The 21035-nt window shown below is 37.5% G+C and overlaps 1 protein-coding gene across 1 annotated transcript in view; it reads right to left on the bottom strand.

Annotated features, from left to right (window-relative positions):
- The window catches only part of slc26a6.1 (solute carrier family 26 member 6, tandem duplicate 1), a 46620-nt gene extending 27027 nt beyond the window's left edge, over positions 1–19593 (bottom strand). The window contains exons 1-9 of the mRNA XM_030138002.1: positions 19288–19593; positions 17191–17330; positions 16233–16343; positions 14586–14734; positions 13048–13212; positions 9533–9685; positions 8217–8299; positions 6019–6166; positions 3028–3141 (exon numbers count right to left, since the gene is read on the bottom strand). Of these exons, the coding sequence (XP_029993862.1) occupies positions 3028–3141; positions 6019–6166; positions 8217–8299; positions 9533–9685; positions 13048–13212; positions 14586–14734; positions 16233–16343; positions 17191–17330; positions 19288–19442 (1218 nt within the window). The 5' untranslated portion in view covers positions 19443–19593. The remainder of the gene's footprint in view (positions 1–3027; positions 3142–6018; positions 6167–8216; positions 8300–9532; positions 9686–13047; positions 13213–14585; positions 14735–16232; positions 16344–17190; positions 17331–19287) is intronic.
- Positions 19594–21035: the final 1442 nt, after the last annotated feature.

Raw genomic sequence — 21035 nt, 5'->3', positions numbered from 1 at the left:
AGAAGGACTTGGAATGTATTTAAATAGACCAGTTCTTTCAGTTGAATCTCCTTCTGTAGTGGGAACAGAACATTTAAAAGCACTGGGATCTGGATGTTGGGTTAATAATAAGCTGGGACATAATATTGTTGAAATTGAACTTATGTTTCTTAGGAAATTTCAGCTTGTTCATGTCATTTACATTCTTTTAAAGAATACTCTGCAGATCTAAATATTGTCATAATGTATTTTAACTTCTTCTGTTATTATCTGACTAGTTCGGCTGAATGTGGAACCTGAATTCAAACGAGTCTGACAGCCCTGCTATCAGTCCATATTTCAATACCTGAAATAAGAAGGGATTAGTCACATTAATATAATTACATATTTAATCTATTTGCATCATTTGAGCTGCTGAGAAGAAAATGTCAAATCCATGACTCTCACTTCTTCGTAAATTGTGCTGGATTCTCATACTCAGCTCTTTCATCATCATCAGTTCATACCCTAAAGATAATACTGATGAAACCTACAGACTTCTGATCTAGAAACTCCAACACATTTAAAGACAATGGGAAGAAGAAGTAGATGTGGAGCTTTCCAAGGACATGTGGGAAATGCCATTAGATTGCATAACATGAAAGCCTCCACTCCACTCCTACACTGTGTCTGGGGGACTAACTCTGCTCAAGGAGAGATTTCATCAAACTTTCAGCCTCTGGATTAAAGACGTTCTGCATAACATCACCCAAGAAAAAACTTACTGTGGGTTGCTTGCAGAAAAGGCTTTTTTTGTTTGTTAAAATCTATAAAACTATTTTAACCTGCAGTATTTTCAGTATAACTTTAAAAAAATACTCCAAAATAAACAGAGACTGTCCATTATTTTTATCATCTCAGGAACTGTTCGACCGACTGCAGCAACATTTGGCACAAACGTAACCAAAGAACACACAAATACATGTGTTGAACAAACAAATCAACACAAGCCCACTTCCACACCCATCCCCCCAGTTGGTTTCATGTCTTGGTTGGGGATCAGTTTAGTAAATTATCCTGTATTTCAGTCCATTTTAAGGGGAAATGCAGACCTTTGTATTGAACTGAACACTGCAGAGGCCTACTGTTCACATGTCCAAAGGCACTTCCATCATATGTATCATGTCTGTTCTTGTTATGTACTCAATAAAGGGGTCCCAGATCTGATGGAAATTATGTTGACGGGGTTTTGTTTAAAGGGCTCATATTTGTCCAAACCCACTGTTCTTAGTCTGTGCTTCATTTCTTTGTGTATTTGGACCCTAATAGTTCACACAGCTTGAATTTGAACCCTCCAGCTGCTGCAGAACTATCTTTAGATTCATTTGGACAAAAATCCAGTGGATTTCTCCACCCTGTTTGAATTCCTTTTAATTAGTTGCGTCTCTAACTCGTTCCATCTCCACGTTTGCTCATATCAGGTCCAGACTTCAGACCAACATTTCTCCAGTATTTCTCCATAACTGTTTTTCAGCAGCAGCTGTAGTCCAGACTGAAAATATGTCCAAGCTTGGAGCCCATTACCTAAAGTGTTCAGTTGTTGGTTGAACAGGACAGAGCAGCACAGCTGACAACCTGGAGGGGGCGGGGCCTGAAGTGGCTCATGTGCATCTAAAGGGCCAGCGCTCCAAACCACCTTTCTGGTGTCATTACTCAGAAATAGGGTTGAAGATGGACCTGTGGAGTTGAATGAATGAAGAATTCAGAGCCAAGCAGAGCATTTACAGTTTATGGAGACCACAGGGAAATGTGGGAAAAGGAAGAATTCCATTTAAAAAAGATAAATATCACTCCTTTGAGTAATTTTCTCTAACGGGTGAGTTGTCGATTGCTCAGACAGCCACTTACCTACTCTTGGTCTTCCAATGTTTCCAATGACAGAGCTTTTACTGTTTTTGCCAACAATACACTTAAATGTACAAACACTTATTGATTCTTTTTCATCTTTAAGTTACCAGGATATAAACCCAATATAGAATAAAACAGAATAGAATAGAACTTCATTGACACTGTCACAGGAACAATGAAAATCTGTTTAACAGCAAAAACACTAGGTTAAAAAAACAAAAACTATAAATATATCAAACAAAACACTGATTTTAAATGTTCTTCCACTAAATTTCTATAATATTTTTCCTGCTCTGACTGTAAAAAAATAATTTTCTTCCTCATCTAACCATCTACTTTCATCACATCTGACTGAGGAAGAAAAATCGACCACTAAACTTTAGTGAAATATTGATGTTTCTAAACTATATGGAGATAAATATGTGGACACCTCATGTCTCCAGCTGTCAGATGTCCTGTTCATGAGGAAAAGACACAGAAACATCAATGTTTATGATATTTATCCCATAATATAAAACTATATTCTGACATTAGTCATTATTGTTTTGTATCCCAGACCCGTTAGAAAAGAAACACTTGGATTCAACGAGTCCACAGACTTTTGTCCATATAGTGGATAATTGAGGTAATTATGCTAAGAGGATAACAATACGCTACTTAAGTACTATTAACCTACTGAAATATACCAAAGCTTACTTGATTAAGGTACTTTAAGTGGCTGCAAAAAGAGCCATTACAAGGAACTGGGGAAAGACAGAAGCACCAACAAAGGACCAATGGATCACAATTATTGAAGGAATATATACAATGGAAAAAATAACTCACAAACTACAACTACAAGAAGCACAAACAGACAAAAAAATGGAACAAATGGACTGATTACAGAACCTGGAATGGAGGAAGGACTGAATAATGTGAATGTAGTGTCATGTAGTGTACCCAAGGTAGGTTTGTTTGTTCGGTCTTTGTTGTTTTTTTATGATTGTGTTCATAAAATTTCAATAAAAACATAAATGACATTTTTTAAAAAAAGGAAATATACCAGAGCTAACTCTATCCTACAGCTGTGGTACTAAAGGGACTTGAATCTGTAGAATATTTTGGACACTTTAAAGTCTTGCTAGACTCTTTGTATTTCTGCACACTCCCAGATAGAGTTACCTGTGATTTGACACCGATGCTTTCCTGCACCATACTGCGAGAGAAGGAGCAGCTGACGGCGAAACACTGGAACATCCCTCCTACAGCGTTACATAAGCCCAGCGCCAGCAGGTCCTGAATAGAGAGCGACAGCCACAGTGTGAACATCAGTGGGCTGCAGCCACTCATGCACTCAGTGGGGTCCTGGGCTTAATGGTGCCAGATCTCTGAGAGGTTTATAAATGGAAGGCCATGATTAGGCTTATGCAAACTGAAAATCAGCTGTAGTTACATGGACAGTGTTTCTATACCCTGACTGAAATCATTCTGATTAGAGATCCCAACATGGAGGCTGAATAAAGTGATGTGATGTGTGTGTTTACACGCCCCCAAGCATTTAATCACAATGAAACTTCATTGACATGCGTAAAGTGGTTTCACATGCTGAGCACTGGTTAATCCTCCACAAGAAGTCTTTCCCGTTTCTATTTAGAATTTGTTTGATGAACCATTTGATTTGAAAATGATCTGTGGTTTGTGGTCTGTCTTCTATCATTTAACCCATTAAGACCCAGTGCTACTTCTGTGGCAGCTCCCATATGAATTTTTCTCTTTGTTTAACCTTTTTACAGTGATTTATCACCATTAATTTATTTGTTTTTTTTTAAGACTTTATTTTTCATCTACATCAGCATAGGACTTATGAACTAAGGCAGAACAACACACAAACATCAAACCCCATCCATCCACCCAGGGTGCTATTTGTTGGGAGGCATGGAAGGGATCAACCCCCCCCTCTGGTTTTTACATCCCTACTTCTGCTCAATGAATTTCATCTTCAGGGGGACAACCAACCATCTGAAATAACAGCAGGTTGTGACAGTTTTCTTCCACTTATATCCTACATTACTGACACTAACGTTCACCTGAACCGAACTGTCGCAGTCTCAGAATTCACAACTGTCCCCATGCACTGGGGCGCCATAAAGGGGGAGTAAACGTGACAAATTCATGGGGCCCAGCCTTTGTGTGTCCAGTGGATACAGGTTAGAAGTTTTGAAAATTTTGTGTAAGATCCACTGTTTAATAGAGGAACAGAACCAGGAGTTGGACGTTGAAAGTATGTAAAATTTCACTTTTGTTTCACACCAGCGTTAGTTAAGTTAGTTATGGACCACACCCCACGTATAACCCCCCCACCCCACCCCACCCAAAAAAAATAATATTTGACAAATTGCACCCTGCATCCACCCACCCAAAGGCTCAGAAAGAAGGAAAAATAAATAAATAAATACATACATACATACATACATACATACATACATAAATTAATTAAAGAGAACAGGGGGCACAAGTTAGACTGTCTTTTATCTCGAAAAAAGAAAAAAAAATAAATAAAGATTAGTCTGATGCATAATGGTTGTGTTTATAGTCTGTTTTTTGTCAACAGTTATATGATACCAAGGGTCACTGCAAAAAAGGACAGAAATGAAAAAAAAGAGGAGTGAAGAAGTCTACTGGAATGGGATGGCTTGAATGTAATTCAATTCAATTCAATTCAATTCAGTTTTATTTGTATAGCCCAATATCACAACAAGGTTATCTCAAAGGGCTTTACAGAGTCAGTTGGATGTAAACAACAACAGTCAGATAAACAGCAAGAAAATGAGTAATGTCCAGGGCATCCCCCGTCCTTAGACCCTCCTTCTCGGCAAGTAAAAACTCAAACCCAGTGGGAAAAGGGAGAAACCTCGGGGAGAACCACAGTGAAGGAGAGATCCACTCCCATGGACGGACAGGCTATAGATGCACCAGGACTGGTGATTTACAAAAGGGTTCCAAATTAAAGTGAAACCCCTGCACTTTTTATCCATTCTGAATCTAAGCTTTTCCAGTGGTAGTAGAAAAAGTACCTCTTTCACCCACTATTGAAAAGATGGTGCTTTGTCTGATTTCCAGTTGAAGACCGTAAGTCTACGGGCAATTAGAGATTCAAATGCATTTTACAGATTGGGGGGGTGGTACTCCTATCACCATTTAGTTTATTATATTTTTATCTATATTTTGTGTTTTCACTGTAAATCAGGGGCGTCAAACATGTGGCCCATCAAAGGTTCTGATCCGGCCCATGGGATGAATTTGCAAAGTTCAAAAATTACACTGAAGTTATGAACAGTCAAAGACATAAAACTGTTTTTAGTTCAGGTTCCACATTTAAACCAGTATAATCTAAAATGGATCGGCCCAGTCAAATACTATCATAATAACATACAAATAATGACAGCTACAAATTTCGTCCTTTTTTTAGTGTAAAAAGGTAAAATTACATGAAAATGTTTAAAAAGACCAAAAATGGATTTACGAGGCTTCCATCCGACAGTGAAGTAAGTTTGAAATAAAGTTGATCGTTATGAAATAATTTCAAAACCCTTTCACAACAGCACATTTAAAAGATTTCACATCATATAATAGTGTTTTAGTGAAAAAAATAACATTCAATAATTAATAAATTTACATTTACAAACTGTCCTTTTACAGTAAAATGTGAATAATCTGACAAATATGACCAACCTCAAATGTCTAAAGAAAATTAAATGCAATTGTACCAATATTCTGGCTGTTATTAAATGTTCTGTGTCTGTAGATCCACTGTGATCTGTACTTTATAACACACATGTATGAATGATAAGTTTAGTCTTAACAGTTATAAAAATTGCACTTCTGAAGAAATTTCAGTTTTTTCAGGTTATTTATATCTTTTTTGTTTGTATACTTTGTAAATGTAAATATCTTCATAATTTAATGGGGTTTTTTTTGCACTAAAAGACAGAAACATTTGTAGTTGTCATTATTTATACATTATTCTGTTATTATTTTACTGGTCTGACCCACTGGAGAGCCAACTGGACTGTATGTGGACCCTGACCTAACATGAGTTTGACCCCCCTGTGATGAACCGAGTTCATCCACATTGGTCCTCAGGTAAAAAGACAAACTGTGCAGTGAATGTACCTGACTGGAGTCCACGCGGTACCCATGCTTGTGTGCAAACACTGATCCCATAGCTGAGAGGAAGCTGAATCCGACCAAAGCCACCGACAGAGCCGGAACTGACAGCTCTGTGATCCGAGACAGAGAGGGAAGGACGGGGGACGACAGGCTGTGGAGGAAGACGACCCGTTAGCCAACCCTATGACTCAAAGGACAGAGATGCAACATGTCACACCATAAAGAAGCCTGAGCCGGTTGGTGTGAGTCATCCAGTGAAATCATACACAGATTATGCATTCTGATGGAGCTATTACAGATAACACAATAAACCTCGACAGTATTTCTGATGATGATGATGAACTGCAGGATGAAAATAAGAGGTGAGATGGAGGTTAGATGGACACAAAGAAAACAGAAAATAATGAGGATAATGAGGGCTGGATTTAGATACATCTGTGTACTGTGAGTAGAAACACTGCAGACTTAGGCTCCGTTCAGACTGAACGTAAATGTGGCCCAAATCTGATTTTTTTGTCCATATGTGACCTGTATCTGCTCTGTTAAAGACAGTTTGAACTGCACTAATCTGACCCAGACCACTTTCATATGTGGTCCTGAATCTGACCCAGACCACTTTCATACGTGGTCCTAAATCTGATATATACCTGATATTTTCCAATGTGACTTCAGTCTGAACGGCCAGGTCGCATTTATCAGATTGATTACGTCATTGAAATGTGACAAACATCACAGTTCTGCGTTTCCAGAGTGTTACTTCCATAAACACAGTGTGTGTCTGTGTGGTCACGTATTCCATCAGGACCTCTTTTGTGCATGTGGGTCACTTCAGGGTCACATTCAGTTCAGACTCAAAACTGATAGAAGTCGCATTTAATGTGGACTATGAACCAGCACACACAAAAAAATCAGATTTCACCAAAAAAATCTGAATTGTGCATTAAGACCTGCTGTGTGAACGGAACCTTAGAGACATTTTATCTCCTCTGTGTTACTTATTATGGCTTAAATCCACTGATAAACAATTAGTTGATTTGTTTGAAGGTTTACGTCTGGTACAACACCAGCACATGCATCTGTCTCCAAATGTGTCAGTGACTTCAATCGACTCATACATCAGGGGTGTCAAACATACGGCCCATGGGCCAAAACCGGCCTGCCAAAGGGTCTGATCTGGCCCATGGGATGAATTTATGCCAAAATTACACTGAAGATATTAACAATCGCTGATGTTAAAAAATATTTTAGTTCAGGTTCCACATTCAGACCAATATGATCTAAAGTGGGTCAGAACCAGTAAAATACTCTCTTAATAACCTATAAATAATAACTACAAAATTTGACTTTGCTTTAGTGTAAAAAAGTAAAAAAAAAAAAAAAAAAAAAAAAAAAAAAAATATATATATATATATATATATATATATATATATATATATATATATATATATACATACACACACACACACACACACACACACACACACAAACACACACACACATATACAGGGTGGGGAAGCAAAATTTACAATATTTTGAGGCAGGGATTGAAAGACAGTGTATAACCAATTAGTTTATTGAAAGTCATATTGGGATGACAACTTCTCCCATTCTTCTTTAATAGTATCTTCCAGACTTTCTGGTAATAGTTTTTGCTCATAGTCATTCTCTTCTTTCCATTATAAACAGTCTTTATGGACACTCCAACTATTTTTGAAATCTTCTTTGGTGTGACGAGTGCATTCAGCAAATCACACACTCTTTGACGTTTGCTTTCCTGATTACTCATATGGGCAAAAGTTTCTGAAAAGGTATGGATAATAGTGTTAGGTATGATTTTGACATCAGTATATGTTTGGTTTCAAAACAATTGACGTAGTGTCTGCTGAGAAAAAACAACTAAATGTTCATTGTAAATTTTGCTTCCCCACCCTGTATATATATATGTGTGTGTATATATATATATATATATATATATATATATATATATATATATATATATATATTTATATATGTGTGTGTATATATATGTGTGTGTATATATATATATATATATATATATATATATATATATATATATATTTATATTTATATATATATATATTTATGTTCTCAGAGCTTTGAAGCAGAGTAATAATCAAGACAATAGTGTAAAAATGCTCCAAGTGAATGACAAACACAAACCATAACCCAGTTCTACTGACCCACTGGGTATGTGTCCCACCACCTGGACTCGGTGCTGTCCTTCCAGATCCATCTGCACTGACAGGATGGTGGCCAGGACAATCTGTGGGGGACAAACAATGGACGTGACATTTTCTGCACAAAACGTCCAGATTGGAAAAGAACAATGGCCAGTTTTTACTGTCAGCTAAATGTCAGATCTGTCAGTCTGTGCGTACACATGCACATGGAAACAGCACATGCACATGATCATAATGATGGAGTCAGAGCAGATACTGGATCCTGCCAGAGCTGATGTGACCGTTACATAAACTCACATGGATGAGGAACAGGTGTACAGCATGAACATGAGCATGTCAACAACCCAATGTATTATATATGATTTAGAGTCCCACTGTAATCTGACAATAAATACACACACACACACACACACATATGTGTGTGTGTATATATATATATATATATATATATATATATATATATATATATATATATATATATACATATATATATTTATAAACTGACTTGTACAGGGTGTCCCTAAAGTCTCATTAACTTTATTTTTATCCACAGATTGAATATGTTTTTGTCGAAGGAAGAAAGATTTCAACTGGCATTTCTCAGAGGACGTAAAGGATGGTCATATAAAAAGATCACAGATAGATTTAATGAATGAATCTAATGAAAATCACAGATGGAACACACTTGATTGGGCACATACAAAGTGAATGGGCTAAAATCGACAATGTGGAGTTACTGAATCGACTTCACGTGAATCTTGCAAAGCACATCATCCTTTGTATCATAAATGACGGAAATCATATTGAAGATGTTATTTGTTCATATTCCAATAAGTGCTGCCAAATGATTAAAATGTTTAATCAGATTAATTACAGGGTTGCTGTGGATTCATTTCAATTAATCACAATTAAATATTATTCATTTTTAATCTATGTTAATCACGTTTCATTCTAATTCAGCTGGGACCGTATCAGTCTGAAGGTCAGTGGTGATACCTAATTCTACCTCAGAGTCACAATAAGCAGGTCGATTCTATGTAGATTCTATTTATTCTCATTAGATCATCAATCTACCATGAATCTGAGTAGTTCAAAGAGTACCGACAGAGGTTTTAATTACAGTAAAATTAGATTAAAAACACAATGGGAGGACAGGATGACATCTAATCTGTGTCCAGGTGCACAGATTTGTGGTTTTGGAGATAAAAACACATTTTTATATAATTCTGAGTCATCATGACTGTGGCATCCGTCCATCTGGATGAATCTTATGGCCATGAGTCGACTGATTGTGTGTGTGTGTTTGTTTTCTTCACCAGTATAAGTTCCCATGGTATGGCGACTGGCAGCTTGTTCTTAAAGCGCTCATTCAGCATCTTGCCTCCGATGAGTATCGCCATGGCAACCGCAGAGACTGACAGGGCTCCTGGTATAGCGTCGGTCACGCCGCACAGAACATCCTTCAGAGTCTGAGAGACGACACACGAGAAACTGTTCTAAAGGCAGAGATAAAGGTGTGATAAAGGTGTCTGAGGTCAGAGAGGACAGAAAACACCTGCTACTGATCCAACCTTAACCCTTTAAACACCAGAGTCGCAGTCTCGTGACAAGCATCAGAGCTGAATGAAACAGCTTTCTGAAATCTTGTTATCAAAACTGAATATTAAAAAAAAAAGACTTTGGCACCTAAAGGGTTACTATTCATCTGTCTTAGTCGGATTTTTACTTATTAACATGGTTACGTTGGTTTGGTTTATGGTTAAAATTTATCTGTTATTTTAATCAAGTAAAATTTTTATCATCATCATTGAATTTTTATCATCAGGTTTTTTTTTTAATCTTTTATTTATAAATAATGATTTAAAGCTGCAGTATGTAGGACTGTGGCCAAAACTGGTACTGCAATCACATTCTGTATGGTACTGTAGAACGTGGTATCCTCTCCTCCTCCCCCCAGGCTAGGGGTTGCCAGATCCCGCATGAGCGTCTACTACTAGCGTTTCCACTAATCCTTGCCACCACACCATAAATTTCATACAAAAAAATCATCACCAGACTTATTCTACATAAGTCTAATATATAACAGGCCAGAACAAACATCCTGCACACTCAAATGAAAGTTTGCAAAGATTCAGGAGATAGAGAAAAGGGAAATGAGCCTTAGGTTTCACTTTTACTACAAGCCGCACGATTGCTCTAACCCCCCACCACCACCGAACCACGGACGCCGAACTAACGCCCCCCGCCCCACCCAACCGAACCACGGACGCCGAGCTACAGAGTCCCCACCCCCCACCCCCATTCGGATTACACACCACTACATAAACAGGTCACTTCCACACAAAACACTGAACTACAAGGAGCTACCATGGCAAGAGACAAGTCCTCCACCGGTACCCGGTCTGTCCACCAGTCCCGGACCGGCAGTCTCTTCACTGGGGCCAGGAGAAGAGGCTGCTGCCTGGCCCCAGGAGAAGGGACCGGGTGAAGAGGCTGCGACCCCGGCTCTCAGTGGCTCTTACCGGTGGTCAGACTAAGGCAGGGCCAGCGTCGGTCTTCAAATCCTTCTCCTCTTTCAGCCGTCTCCATGTTTCTAAATCATCTCCTATACATCTCCTTGATTTATTTCTCACTTTGTCACGATGTATTTGGGAATAATAAGAGTCCTTTTAGGTTTAATAATGTCAGACATTTATGATCAGAAATGTTCCAGCTGCAGCCCACTGGGAACTGGCAACCTGGAGCTGAAAGGCTTCTGACTCTGATTAGCAGACAGGTGATGGGCGGGGCATCAGACCAAAACGCACAATGTCAACATAAATATCATTTCGGGGCTGACACTGAGCTTTTCAAATGCAAATATTGTGGCTGGACTACTACTGTCAGTGAGATCAGTATTTGAAATGAACATGATTCCTTAATGTCTGGTGACAGTCAAGGCCATTTTACAATTACTTAGAACATAATTCCTACATACTGCAGCTTTAAAACCACAAATAACTGCCTGATTCCTTCAACTTTACACTGCAAATAAATCATTTGACATTTCTTGTGGTAATTGTGACCTCTGCTGTGTGCATCCTGGCTGATTCCAAACTGGGCTTTTACCTCAGGTGGAGCCAAAACTCAAGCCTGAGGTTTCCACTAACACACAGCAGCAGTTCTGGCACAAAAAAGTCACTTCTTTGCCAAGAGAAAGTGTGTTTTGACAGGAGTTGAGAGACAGTTTGCCTGGAAGGATGAACTCAGGGCAATGAAACCCCCAGAGTCTGAAACTTTCCCTGACAGCACATTTCTAACAGAGGAGGGAAAACATCAGCTGGGTTATTAGAGTTTATGAAAACTGAGACTGAAACTAAAACTAGGAGTGAAAAAATAAACATGTTAACTGAAGTAAAGGCAGAAAACACAATGAAAACCACTAACTTGACAAGTACAACACAAATTGAAATGAAATAGAGCTGCAGGTAAATGTAACAGGTTTCATTTTCCCTCAGTAATAATATGTTTGTCAAATACAGGACCTTTCAAAACAGTTTTGTCAATCATACTTGATGTTCTTCCATCCAACCTTTCTGTGACTCTACAAATCAGGACTTTTCTGATAAAATCTGTCACTGAAGCACATAAACATTTAAAAAGAACTTGTATATTTGCCAAAGTAAAATTAAAGCTTCTAATGCATTTATAAACTAAACTGAACTCAAAAGACAAAGACAAGGGGCTAAATAAGAATACAAATCAATGACAGGTTCTAAAGCACAGGTGTCAAAACCAGCCTGCCAATGGGTCCAATCCAGTCCATTGGATGAATTTGTGAAATACAAAAATTACACTGAAGACATTAAGAACCAGTGATGTTAAATTCAGATAAATATGATCGAAAGTGGATCAGAACCAGTAAAAAACTATCATAACAACCTATAATCAATGAGAACTCCAAATCTTTCACTGTTTTATTATTTTAAAAAAAAGTACAATTACATTTAAATATTTACATTTACAAACTATCCTTTCACAAAAAATGTGAAAAACCTGAACCAATATGAACAACATGAAATGTCTTAAGAAAAATCAGTGTAATTGTACCAATATTCTGCCTGTTATTGAATGTTGTCTGTATTTGTAGACCCACTGTGATCTGTAAGTTAAAATGAACATATGGAAAAGATAAAATGAGGCAGAATATATAGAAAAATTGCACTTATTTTTCTTAAGAAAGTTCAGGTAGTTTGTGGCTGTTCATGTTATTCGCATTTTTTAAAGGAGACTGTGTAGATATAAACATTTTCATGATGTCATTTTGTAATTTCTAATTTCATTTTGTATCTTTTTTCACCCTAAAACATTGAGAAAAGTTTGGAGATGTCACTATTTATAGGTTATTCTGTTATGTGACTGGTCTGACCTCCCTTACATCATATTGGTCTGAATGTGGAACCAAAACTAAAGTCAGTTTGACAGCCCTGTTATAAACTACACTAACTCTACACATACAAATTCTATTTTCATACAACTTTACAACATAGCATCTGTAACTCTCTCAAAAAGTGATAGTGCAGAAATCTTAGAAACTTAGTCTTCAAATAGAAAACCTACTGAGTTGAAAGGATCAGAAGATCAGAGGCTTAAGAGTGCAACAGGTCAGCACTTCATTTCCTTTTCCTCATCTCAGTCCTCGATGAACTAGGCAGACTTCAAAGTGACGCCCGAGGACACTTTCTGAGCTTTTTAACGAACTGTGGATATATATATATATATATATATATATATATGTGTGTGTGTGTGTGTGTGTGTGTGTGTGTGTGTGTGTGTGTGTGTGTGACCTGACCCAAGCTGAAGCCAGCAGCCCTCGGTGTCTTTGAGCAGGTATCCCCGTCATCAGAGGCAGCTGCAGGGCGATCACATGCAGTCCTGCTGCAGTGGTATAGCCTCTGATGACCGGATCAGACAGCCAGCGACACACACCGCCTCCACGCAGCACATACAGCACCAGCTGAGCACAAACACACACATACACACACTTCAGGCCATTTAGAAGACTCATTAAGGAACAAGATACCATCCAACGCTCTGCTGCTTTTATAATTTAATTAGTTTTCCAGCTTTAATTAAAAACCCTTGTGTATTTTTTATATAAATTTGTGAATATCTTCCAGACGGTTTTACAACAGAAATAATAATATAGCAGTTGGTTTTATTGTTATTGTGTTTGTTTTGCAGAGCGAGGCTTTTTAACTTTACTTCTGCGAGCTAGGAAAGGCCTGGAAGAGGGATGTGGGTGTCGAGGTTACACATTGAATGTGGGGGAACATTTGGAACGATGCAAAAACAAACAAACTAGAGGCAATCAATCCTGAGCATTACAACTTAAAATACTTCAAAAAATTGGTTCCAAATTGCCGTGTGCTGCATAAGTGTAGAATTAATATCAGTAGATTCACACTCCATCTCTGGACATGCACTAAATTGCTCAAATACTCAGGATCGGGTTCTCCTCAAAATGCAAAATATTTGAAGGATTGAGCTTGACCTTGGTTTAGTATCCGTTCTCTGTGTTTCCAGTGTGTGCACTCTAATCAAACGTAACAGAAAACTGTTCAATGTCTTAACCTCTTGTATTATGAAAACTATAGTTAAATATAGTTAAGTGCACCTCCCATAAAGACCCTTGAATCACTGGGTGGCACAGGATAATAATGTGGCACAGTCCTCTTGATCCACTCAAACACTGGCAATTTTTATAGAAATGTTTAAACCCCTTCTTGAGTACACTGACGAGCCGACCATTTCAACCAGCTTTCATATCCACACATGAGGTCATGGTATGGTCGTGTTATTCCAAATGATGGATGTGTGATTGATGTGTCTGTACAAAATGGTGCAGAACAGTTTTACATTTTTGTTCATTTTTCCTTTGTTTAAATGTTAAATTCAACCAATAAATCTGGACAAAATGAAACTTCTTGTCTAATGATTGACACAATGGCATTTTAGTCATGAACGCCCTGTTTTGTGCAATGATTTGACTAAACTTTGAAACAATCTGCAGTGAATGCAAAATAATACTTATTCTGTATCTATGAGCAGGATCCCTGTAAAATCATGCTGGCAAATCAGAAGGAGAGAACTGATGTCAGTATGTAATGACGACAGTTTGGTGCTGTAAAGAGCTGACAGCTGATTTAATCGGCTGATATGCTTCTCAATACATATCAGTCATTCAGTGTTTGAGTTAATAATGTGGTCTGAAGTTGTTCAAACAAACGTGACTGTCTCCTTCTTGTTATTTTCCAGGGGTTCCAGTGCAAGAATCAGCTGCACACAGGTAACAGTAGACTGTTATTTTAATCTGAATTGTATAATTACCTGCATGAGGCCACAGAGGAAGGTGAGTTGCACCACTACATCCACTTTGGCTGCTTGGACATCTGCCTGACTGCCTCCTGCTTCAGAGATACTGGACTCCACATTAGCTGTGACAGATCCGATCATAATGGCCAGGACAGCAAAGGAACCTGTCACACACAAGCACACACACAGTCTATACGTCTATTTAGGTGTTCTTCAGCAGAACTTCACTGAGATTAAACACATTTGTAGAGCAAGCATAGTTTGCAACAGAACAGAAAACCTACAAAACTATAAAATGATACAATTTTTAAAATGAGAAACAAGTGTAGTTAACTTAAGCTACCTATTAACAAGCAAAACAAGTATTTTCAGAAACATTAAGAGCAAAAGGGTACATGATTTTTGAAAAGAATACAAAAATATGCAATATATAATATATTACAAAGTGAAAAAAGGATATTTTATCTGGTAAGAATGACAAATATTCAGTGTTTACCTGGTCAATGTCAAACTTTAACTAGCTAACGTTAGCAGTTAGCATTAGCCAAATGATTAGGCTTTTTTGGTCGAAGTATGACGCCACAGTACATATATAGACATAATTCGGTAAATGACAAACGAAATTAATAAAACTGAGCTGGAATAGTGAACTTTCCCGAGGAGGTGAAACATAACTGTTAGTCCAACTGCAGCTCTGTTAGCTTCCACTAATGCTACTGGAACATGAGCCGCCATCTTCCATTCACAGTGGTTCTTCCGGTACAGTTTGTCTCTGCTGCCCCCAGTGGCCACGGTCTGTTATTGCAGGTTTTAATCTTAAATTAACATGGAGGCCACATAGTACTTATGTTAAAAAACAAACAAACAAACAAACAAAAAAAAAAACTGTCTAAAAATACTTCTGTATTGGGTAAAGCAAAAATATGTGTTAGATTATAAAGCAATGAGAATTTGATATTGTTGACTTATTGAGTTATTGAAGTATGGGCCAACACACATATGAGGAACACAAAGGCATTGTTTTTATTTAAAAAAGAGCAATAAGAATCATGTATGTTCATTTCAGGGAAGATACAAATGAGTTGTTTATTAAATCAGGATTGTTTAAGTTTAAAGCGTTAGCTGAATTAAGGACATTGCTGATTGTGTTTAGAGCAAGAAATGGACTTCTGCTGCAAATTTACACAGATTATTTGGTTTTCTATTACAGGATGAAGAACATAGAAGGAGGTTTAATTTTAAACAACAAGGGGTAAGGACTAATGCAAAGCAAATGTGTATTTCTGTTGTGGGTGTCAGAATGTGGCATTCTTTGGCAGTGGAAGACAAAAGCTGTACAAATATTTTTCAGTTTAAGAGGTTGTATAAGGAAAGAATAGAGAAGCTTTATAAAAGCACGCAATGAAATAATTTAACTTATGGATTTTGGATTTGTTGTAATTGCATTGACTATCATGTAAACTGTTTAGTTTAGTTTAGTAACTGTAATAGTTGTAATGGTAACCTAACTGATGTAAGCAGATGTTTGAAGAAAGGGGCAGGTGTAAGTTTTCTTCATCCTGCTCCTTTCCAATCATTTAGGTTGGAATGAATAAATAAATGAAAATGAAATGAAATAAATATTTTAGAACTACCAAAAAAAAAAAAAAAAAAGTTTATCACCGATGGAGAGATGTCTGGAGGTGCCGAAGATGAAGTAGATGAGGAGAGGATAGAGAGAAGTGTAGAGACCGTACACAGGAGGAACTCCCACCAGCATCGCATTGGCCATACCTGAAAATAAAACACAACACCTGAAAAAAAATACAGCAAAAGAAAAAATAACAACACAAAAATAAAAGAGAAAAACAGAAAAAATGCACAAAAAATAAGAGAAAAAATACAACTACACAAAAAATACAAATACAACAGAAAAAAACACAACAAAGAAAAAAAAAATTCCCCAAAAGAAAAAAATAAGGAGAAAAAAAACAAAATAAAACATACACCCAAAGGAAAAAAAAAAAACACCAAAAGGAAAAAAAAAAAATACAACAGAGGTAACAATCAAACAGCAACAGAAGAAGAAATAACAGAAAACATTTAACTGATTACTATTTGACTCTTATTTATTAAGGTCTATTTTATCATCTTCAACTAAAGTTTTCTGTAAATAATCAGTGGCAATAGTGTGCAAAGTTGTTCAGGAAAAAGATTAAAAGAAAAAAAAAAAAAGGAAAAAATAGAAAAACAGAAAAAAAATCATAAAACAAACAAACAAACAAAAACAACTAAAAATATCAAACTGAAAAATAACAGGAAAAGATAAAACTGAAAAATAAGAGAATATGTAGAAGGAAATAGTGGGGGGGGACAAGATTAAAAAAGGGGAAAATAAAGCTATTCTATCTATCTTGAAATAAAAAAAATGATTCGGTGTTGATCATGATAATTATGGGCTGATACTGACATGAAGATATTCACATGATAATATTTCTGAACATATAACCCCACTGTAGGAAACCCACTGTTCATCAGTCTGTGACTCTCATTTATGAGGGTCTGTTTTCTTGAACTGTGAAGTTGTTCAGGTTCTTTATCGGTTCTGTTTTCAGATCTTCTGCTGTTGTTGCGTCCTCACCCTGTGGCAGCTGCATGATCCCAACGCTGACCCCAGACACCACATCACCTACTGCATTTTCTCTGATGGAATAATGAGGCAGCCATGACAGGATGGGGATGAAACCCAGGAGGAGGTTCTTGAACCTGGAACCAGAACACCTGAAAGAACCCAGAACTGTTCAGCTGTGAGGATGGGACCTCAGACTGCACTGCTGCTGCAGAAGAACAGCCACCATCACTTTGACAGCACTGCTCCTGCACACTGGGGAACGTTGTACATATTAACCCTTTATCAGGCCAGTGACTATTTTTGGTCATTTCCACAAACATTAAATATGGAGCCAGTCCTGTTCCTCACTGAGGTCCAGAAGCATGTTGGTTTTTATAAAACGATACAGTGATTCAGACAGATTTACAGACGTACTGAAGCTGGAAATAGTGAAAATGAGTGATTACTGTCAGTTTCAGACCTTAGAACAGCTGTTTTATTGCATGTGTTTACTTTTTAGCAAGTGCTGCTGGGATGTTTAAAGACAAGAGGAGGGAGACTGTTGTTATGGCAACCGATGAGGAGGTAGATGACTGTAAGGTGGTTCGTTTGAATGTGAGATGATGAGTGGAGGTGACAAAGAAGCCAGAAGTAAACTTTACACAGGTATGTTCAACCAGAGGAATGTGGGTAAAGTCATCAGGCATGAAATCCAGTTCCACATGATGGACTGGAAGGAGGCCAAGGGATTTTGAAGACCCAAGTCATCAGGTATTTAAGGACAAAGACAATAAAGATTCAATGAGAACTTTGCTGCGTGTCTCCAGCGCTGTTTGAATAAAGACCGACCAACGGAAGATTCATGAATGAGTGTCTTTTGTTTATAATACCCACAAGTCGATCCTATCAGTGACGATGTCCAAGAACACACTAAGGTTGAAATTTTGAATTTCAGAGCATTTCAGTGAGTGTCCTATAAAGGGTTAAGAAGTTATTTTATTACCCCACCCCCAAAGGGGAGGCAAGGGCTATTGTTTTTGGTACAGTTTATTTGTTAACACTGTTACTGCAAAACTACTGGTTGAATTCATGCCTAATTGGGTTTATAGATTACCAGTGACCCAGAATAGATCTGATTACATTTTGGGAAAAGTAGGTCAAAGTTCAAATTTAGTATGAATTTTAAAAAAAAAAATTCCCATTTACTTATAATAGGTGAAATTTCAAATGTCTGTAGCAGCAAAACTATTGGTTGAATTCATACCAAATTGGGTTTACAGAATAGATGTGGTTACATTTTGGGAAAAGTAGGACAAAGTTAAAAAAAAACATTTTTTATAAATTTTTTAATCTTTTTTTTTTCTCCATTTATTTATAATGGGCAAAATTTCTAATGTCTATAAAAACATCAATTTTGTCTCAGTTTACTTCAAACTTGGCACATATACAGAGGCAGTTGATGTGACATCAGCACACATAGACATGATGACATCATCTGGATCGATGACAAAATAAGATACAAAACGTGCAAGGGGTGGGGTTTGTTGTGACTGGCACTATTATTGTTTTGGTTTGTCTGTTCACACTTTAGCAGCAAAACTATTAGTTGAATTCATACCTAATTGGGTTTACAGATTACCAGTAACCCAGAATAGATGTGATTACATTTTGGGAAAAGTAGGTCAAAGTTCAAATTTTTTACAATTTTTTTTTTTCTCCATTTACTTATAATGGGCAACATTTCACATCTATAAAAACATCAATTTTGTTTCAATTTACACCAGACTTGGTACATATATAGAGGTGATTGATATGATGATATCAGCTGGATCGATGACAAAATAAGATACAAGTAGGTCAAAGTTCAAATGTTTAAAAATCTTCCCATTTACTTATAATAGGTGAAATACATGTGAGGGGCGGGGTTTGTTGTGCCTGAGACCACTTGTTTTTAATCTTTTTGGATATTTTACAGTAGTTTTTTTCTTTCCTATTAACCTTTTATATATTTTTTCCTTTTCTCTTTCTCATGCTACAGATGCTTAGACCTGGGGGACTATTCCCTTTCATCATGTACCAGTTATCGAACACCACCAAAGCTGAGTCTGATCTGGGACTGGGACTCACCAACACTGGGCCTTCAGCCTCTGCAGAAGGGGCTGGGGGTTCTTCTCCACCCGCTGTCCGAGGACGTCCAGCTGAGCTTCATCCAAAGCAGTGGTGGTGGAAGCGGTGGTGGTGTGATAAGGCTGAGGAAGGCCATTGATCTGAGCGGCGTCCATGTGGAGTGACCGTCACAGCCCACTTTCACTTTCACACATGAAGCTCAGACGTGTGTTGAGTTCAAGGCTCCGTCCTTTTCTGTATGTGTGAGTTCACTTACATGAGAGTTGGAGGAAAAAGGAAACCAATCATGCAGAGAGAGGATCAGAGTGAGTTTAACATGCACACGTGAGGTGGGTGAAGGTGAACGGCCTTGAACTCTGCACATTACGTCCAGTTTACAGCTCCTCCTCCTCCTCCTCCTCCTCCCCCTCCTCCTCCTCCTCCCCCATTCAGCGCCTCTGAATGCCTCCATTATCACCCGATGTGTGCATGAGCGCGTGCACGAGCGGATAAAACAGAGGATGACGTCAGAGGAGCAGATGGGAAGGACTTTACTGCTTTCACTTTAATGCTCACTTTGGAAAATACAACATTTTTGGACAAATGAGACGAGAAAAGAAGTGACAAAGCAACTGAAACAATGAGAAGCATCAAGATCTGGAAACAACACTTCAGTTATTTATGAAGATAGAGTTAGAGATAGAGAGAAGGTTTATACTCCTTTGAATCGAATGATTTTAAAAGAGCCACAAAAGAAGAAATAAGAAGAAGGAGAAGAGAAGAGGAAGAAGAGGAAGGAGAAGGAGGAAAGAAGAAGGAGAGGAAGAAGGAGAAGGAGAAGAAGAGGAAGGAGAAGAAGAACTGAAAAATATGAAATGGAAAAAAACTGACAAAGATCAAACTAAAACTTGAATCTGAAACAATGAGAAGAATCTTTGAGTAAAAATGAACATGGAGTTTATTCTTTATTTTTTCAAACACAAAGTACACGAATGGAAAGAAAACTGTCCTCGAAGCAAATTAATTATTAATAATTTTTTTGGGAATTCAGATGTTGATTAGACCGTTTAACAAAATCCAAACAAACATTTTTCCATATCATTTTGTTCATGACATATTTTTGGATCACATTTGATACATTTTTATAAAACACCTTAAATACCTGCTGTATCAAATATGATACACACACTTTTAACTCAATTTAACTGTATGATAATCAATTATCAAGTAACTATATATTGTTTCAGTACATGAAGTACTTACTTGAAAAAAATAATAACTATAAATGTTCTTCTCAATGTTAGTTTTTGAAAATTACCAGAGACTTTCCTGCAAAAAGTGTGTGGACGATTAAACGATGGCGGCCTTATTGAAAAAGGCAAAAAAAGACCTTATAGTTGCTGCAGTGGGATGATAATCCACCAGGGGGCAGAAAATATTTATCAGGCCATATACCACAGGTTTATAAGGAAAGTATTGATCATGTTGATTAGATAAAGGTCTCAGAACCTGGTGTAGCAAATATGATACAGGTGGTTTTAAAAGGTTAGACCATAGTATTGAGTAGTGTTAAAATATAAATTATAATGATAATAGAAGTGCACTTAAGGTGTCCTAAAAACACTTAAAACCACAGTAAACCCTGCTGAATGTCCAGTGTCCCAGTAGAGCGCCCAGAGGCCTCCCATCCCTGTGCTCTGACCCAGACCTCCTGCTGTTTCTGGGGCTTTGGTAAATGTGTTTACTGTCAGTGTGTGATGTTCTGGGTC

This window comes from Sphaeramia orbicularis, chromosome 7, assembly GCF_902148855.1.
Source record: "Sphaeramia orbicularis chromosome 7, fSphaOr1.1, whole genome shotgun sequence".
In the NCBI taxonomy this organism is placed as follows: domain Eukaryota; kingdom Metazoa; phylum Chordata; class Actinopteri; order Kurtiformes; family Apogonidae; genus Sphaeramia; species Sphaeramia orbicularis.
Note: the sequence above shows the minus strand (reverse complement) of the source record. Positions and strands in the feature narration are given on the sequence as shown.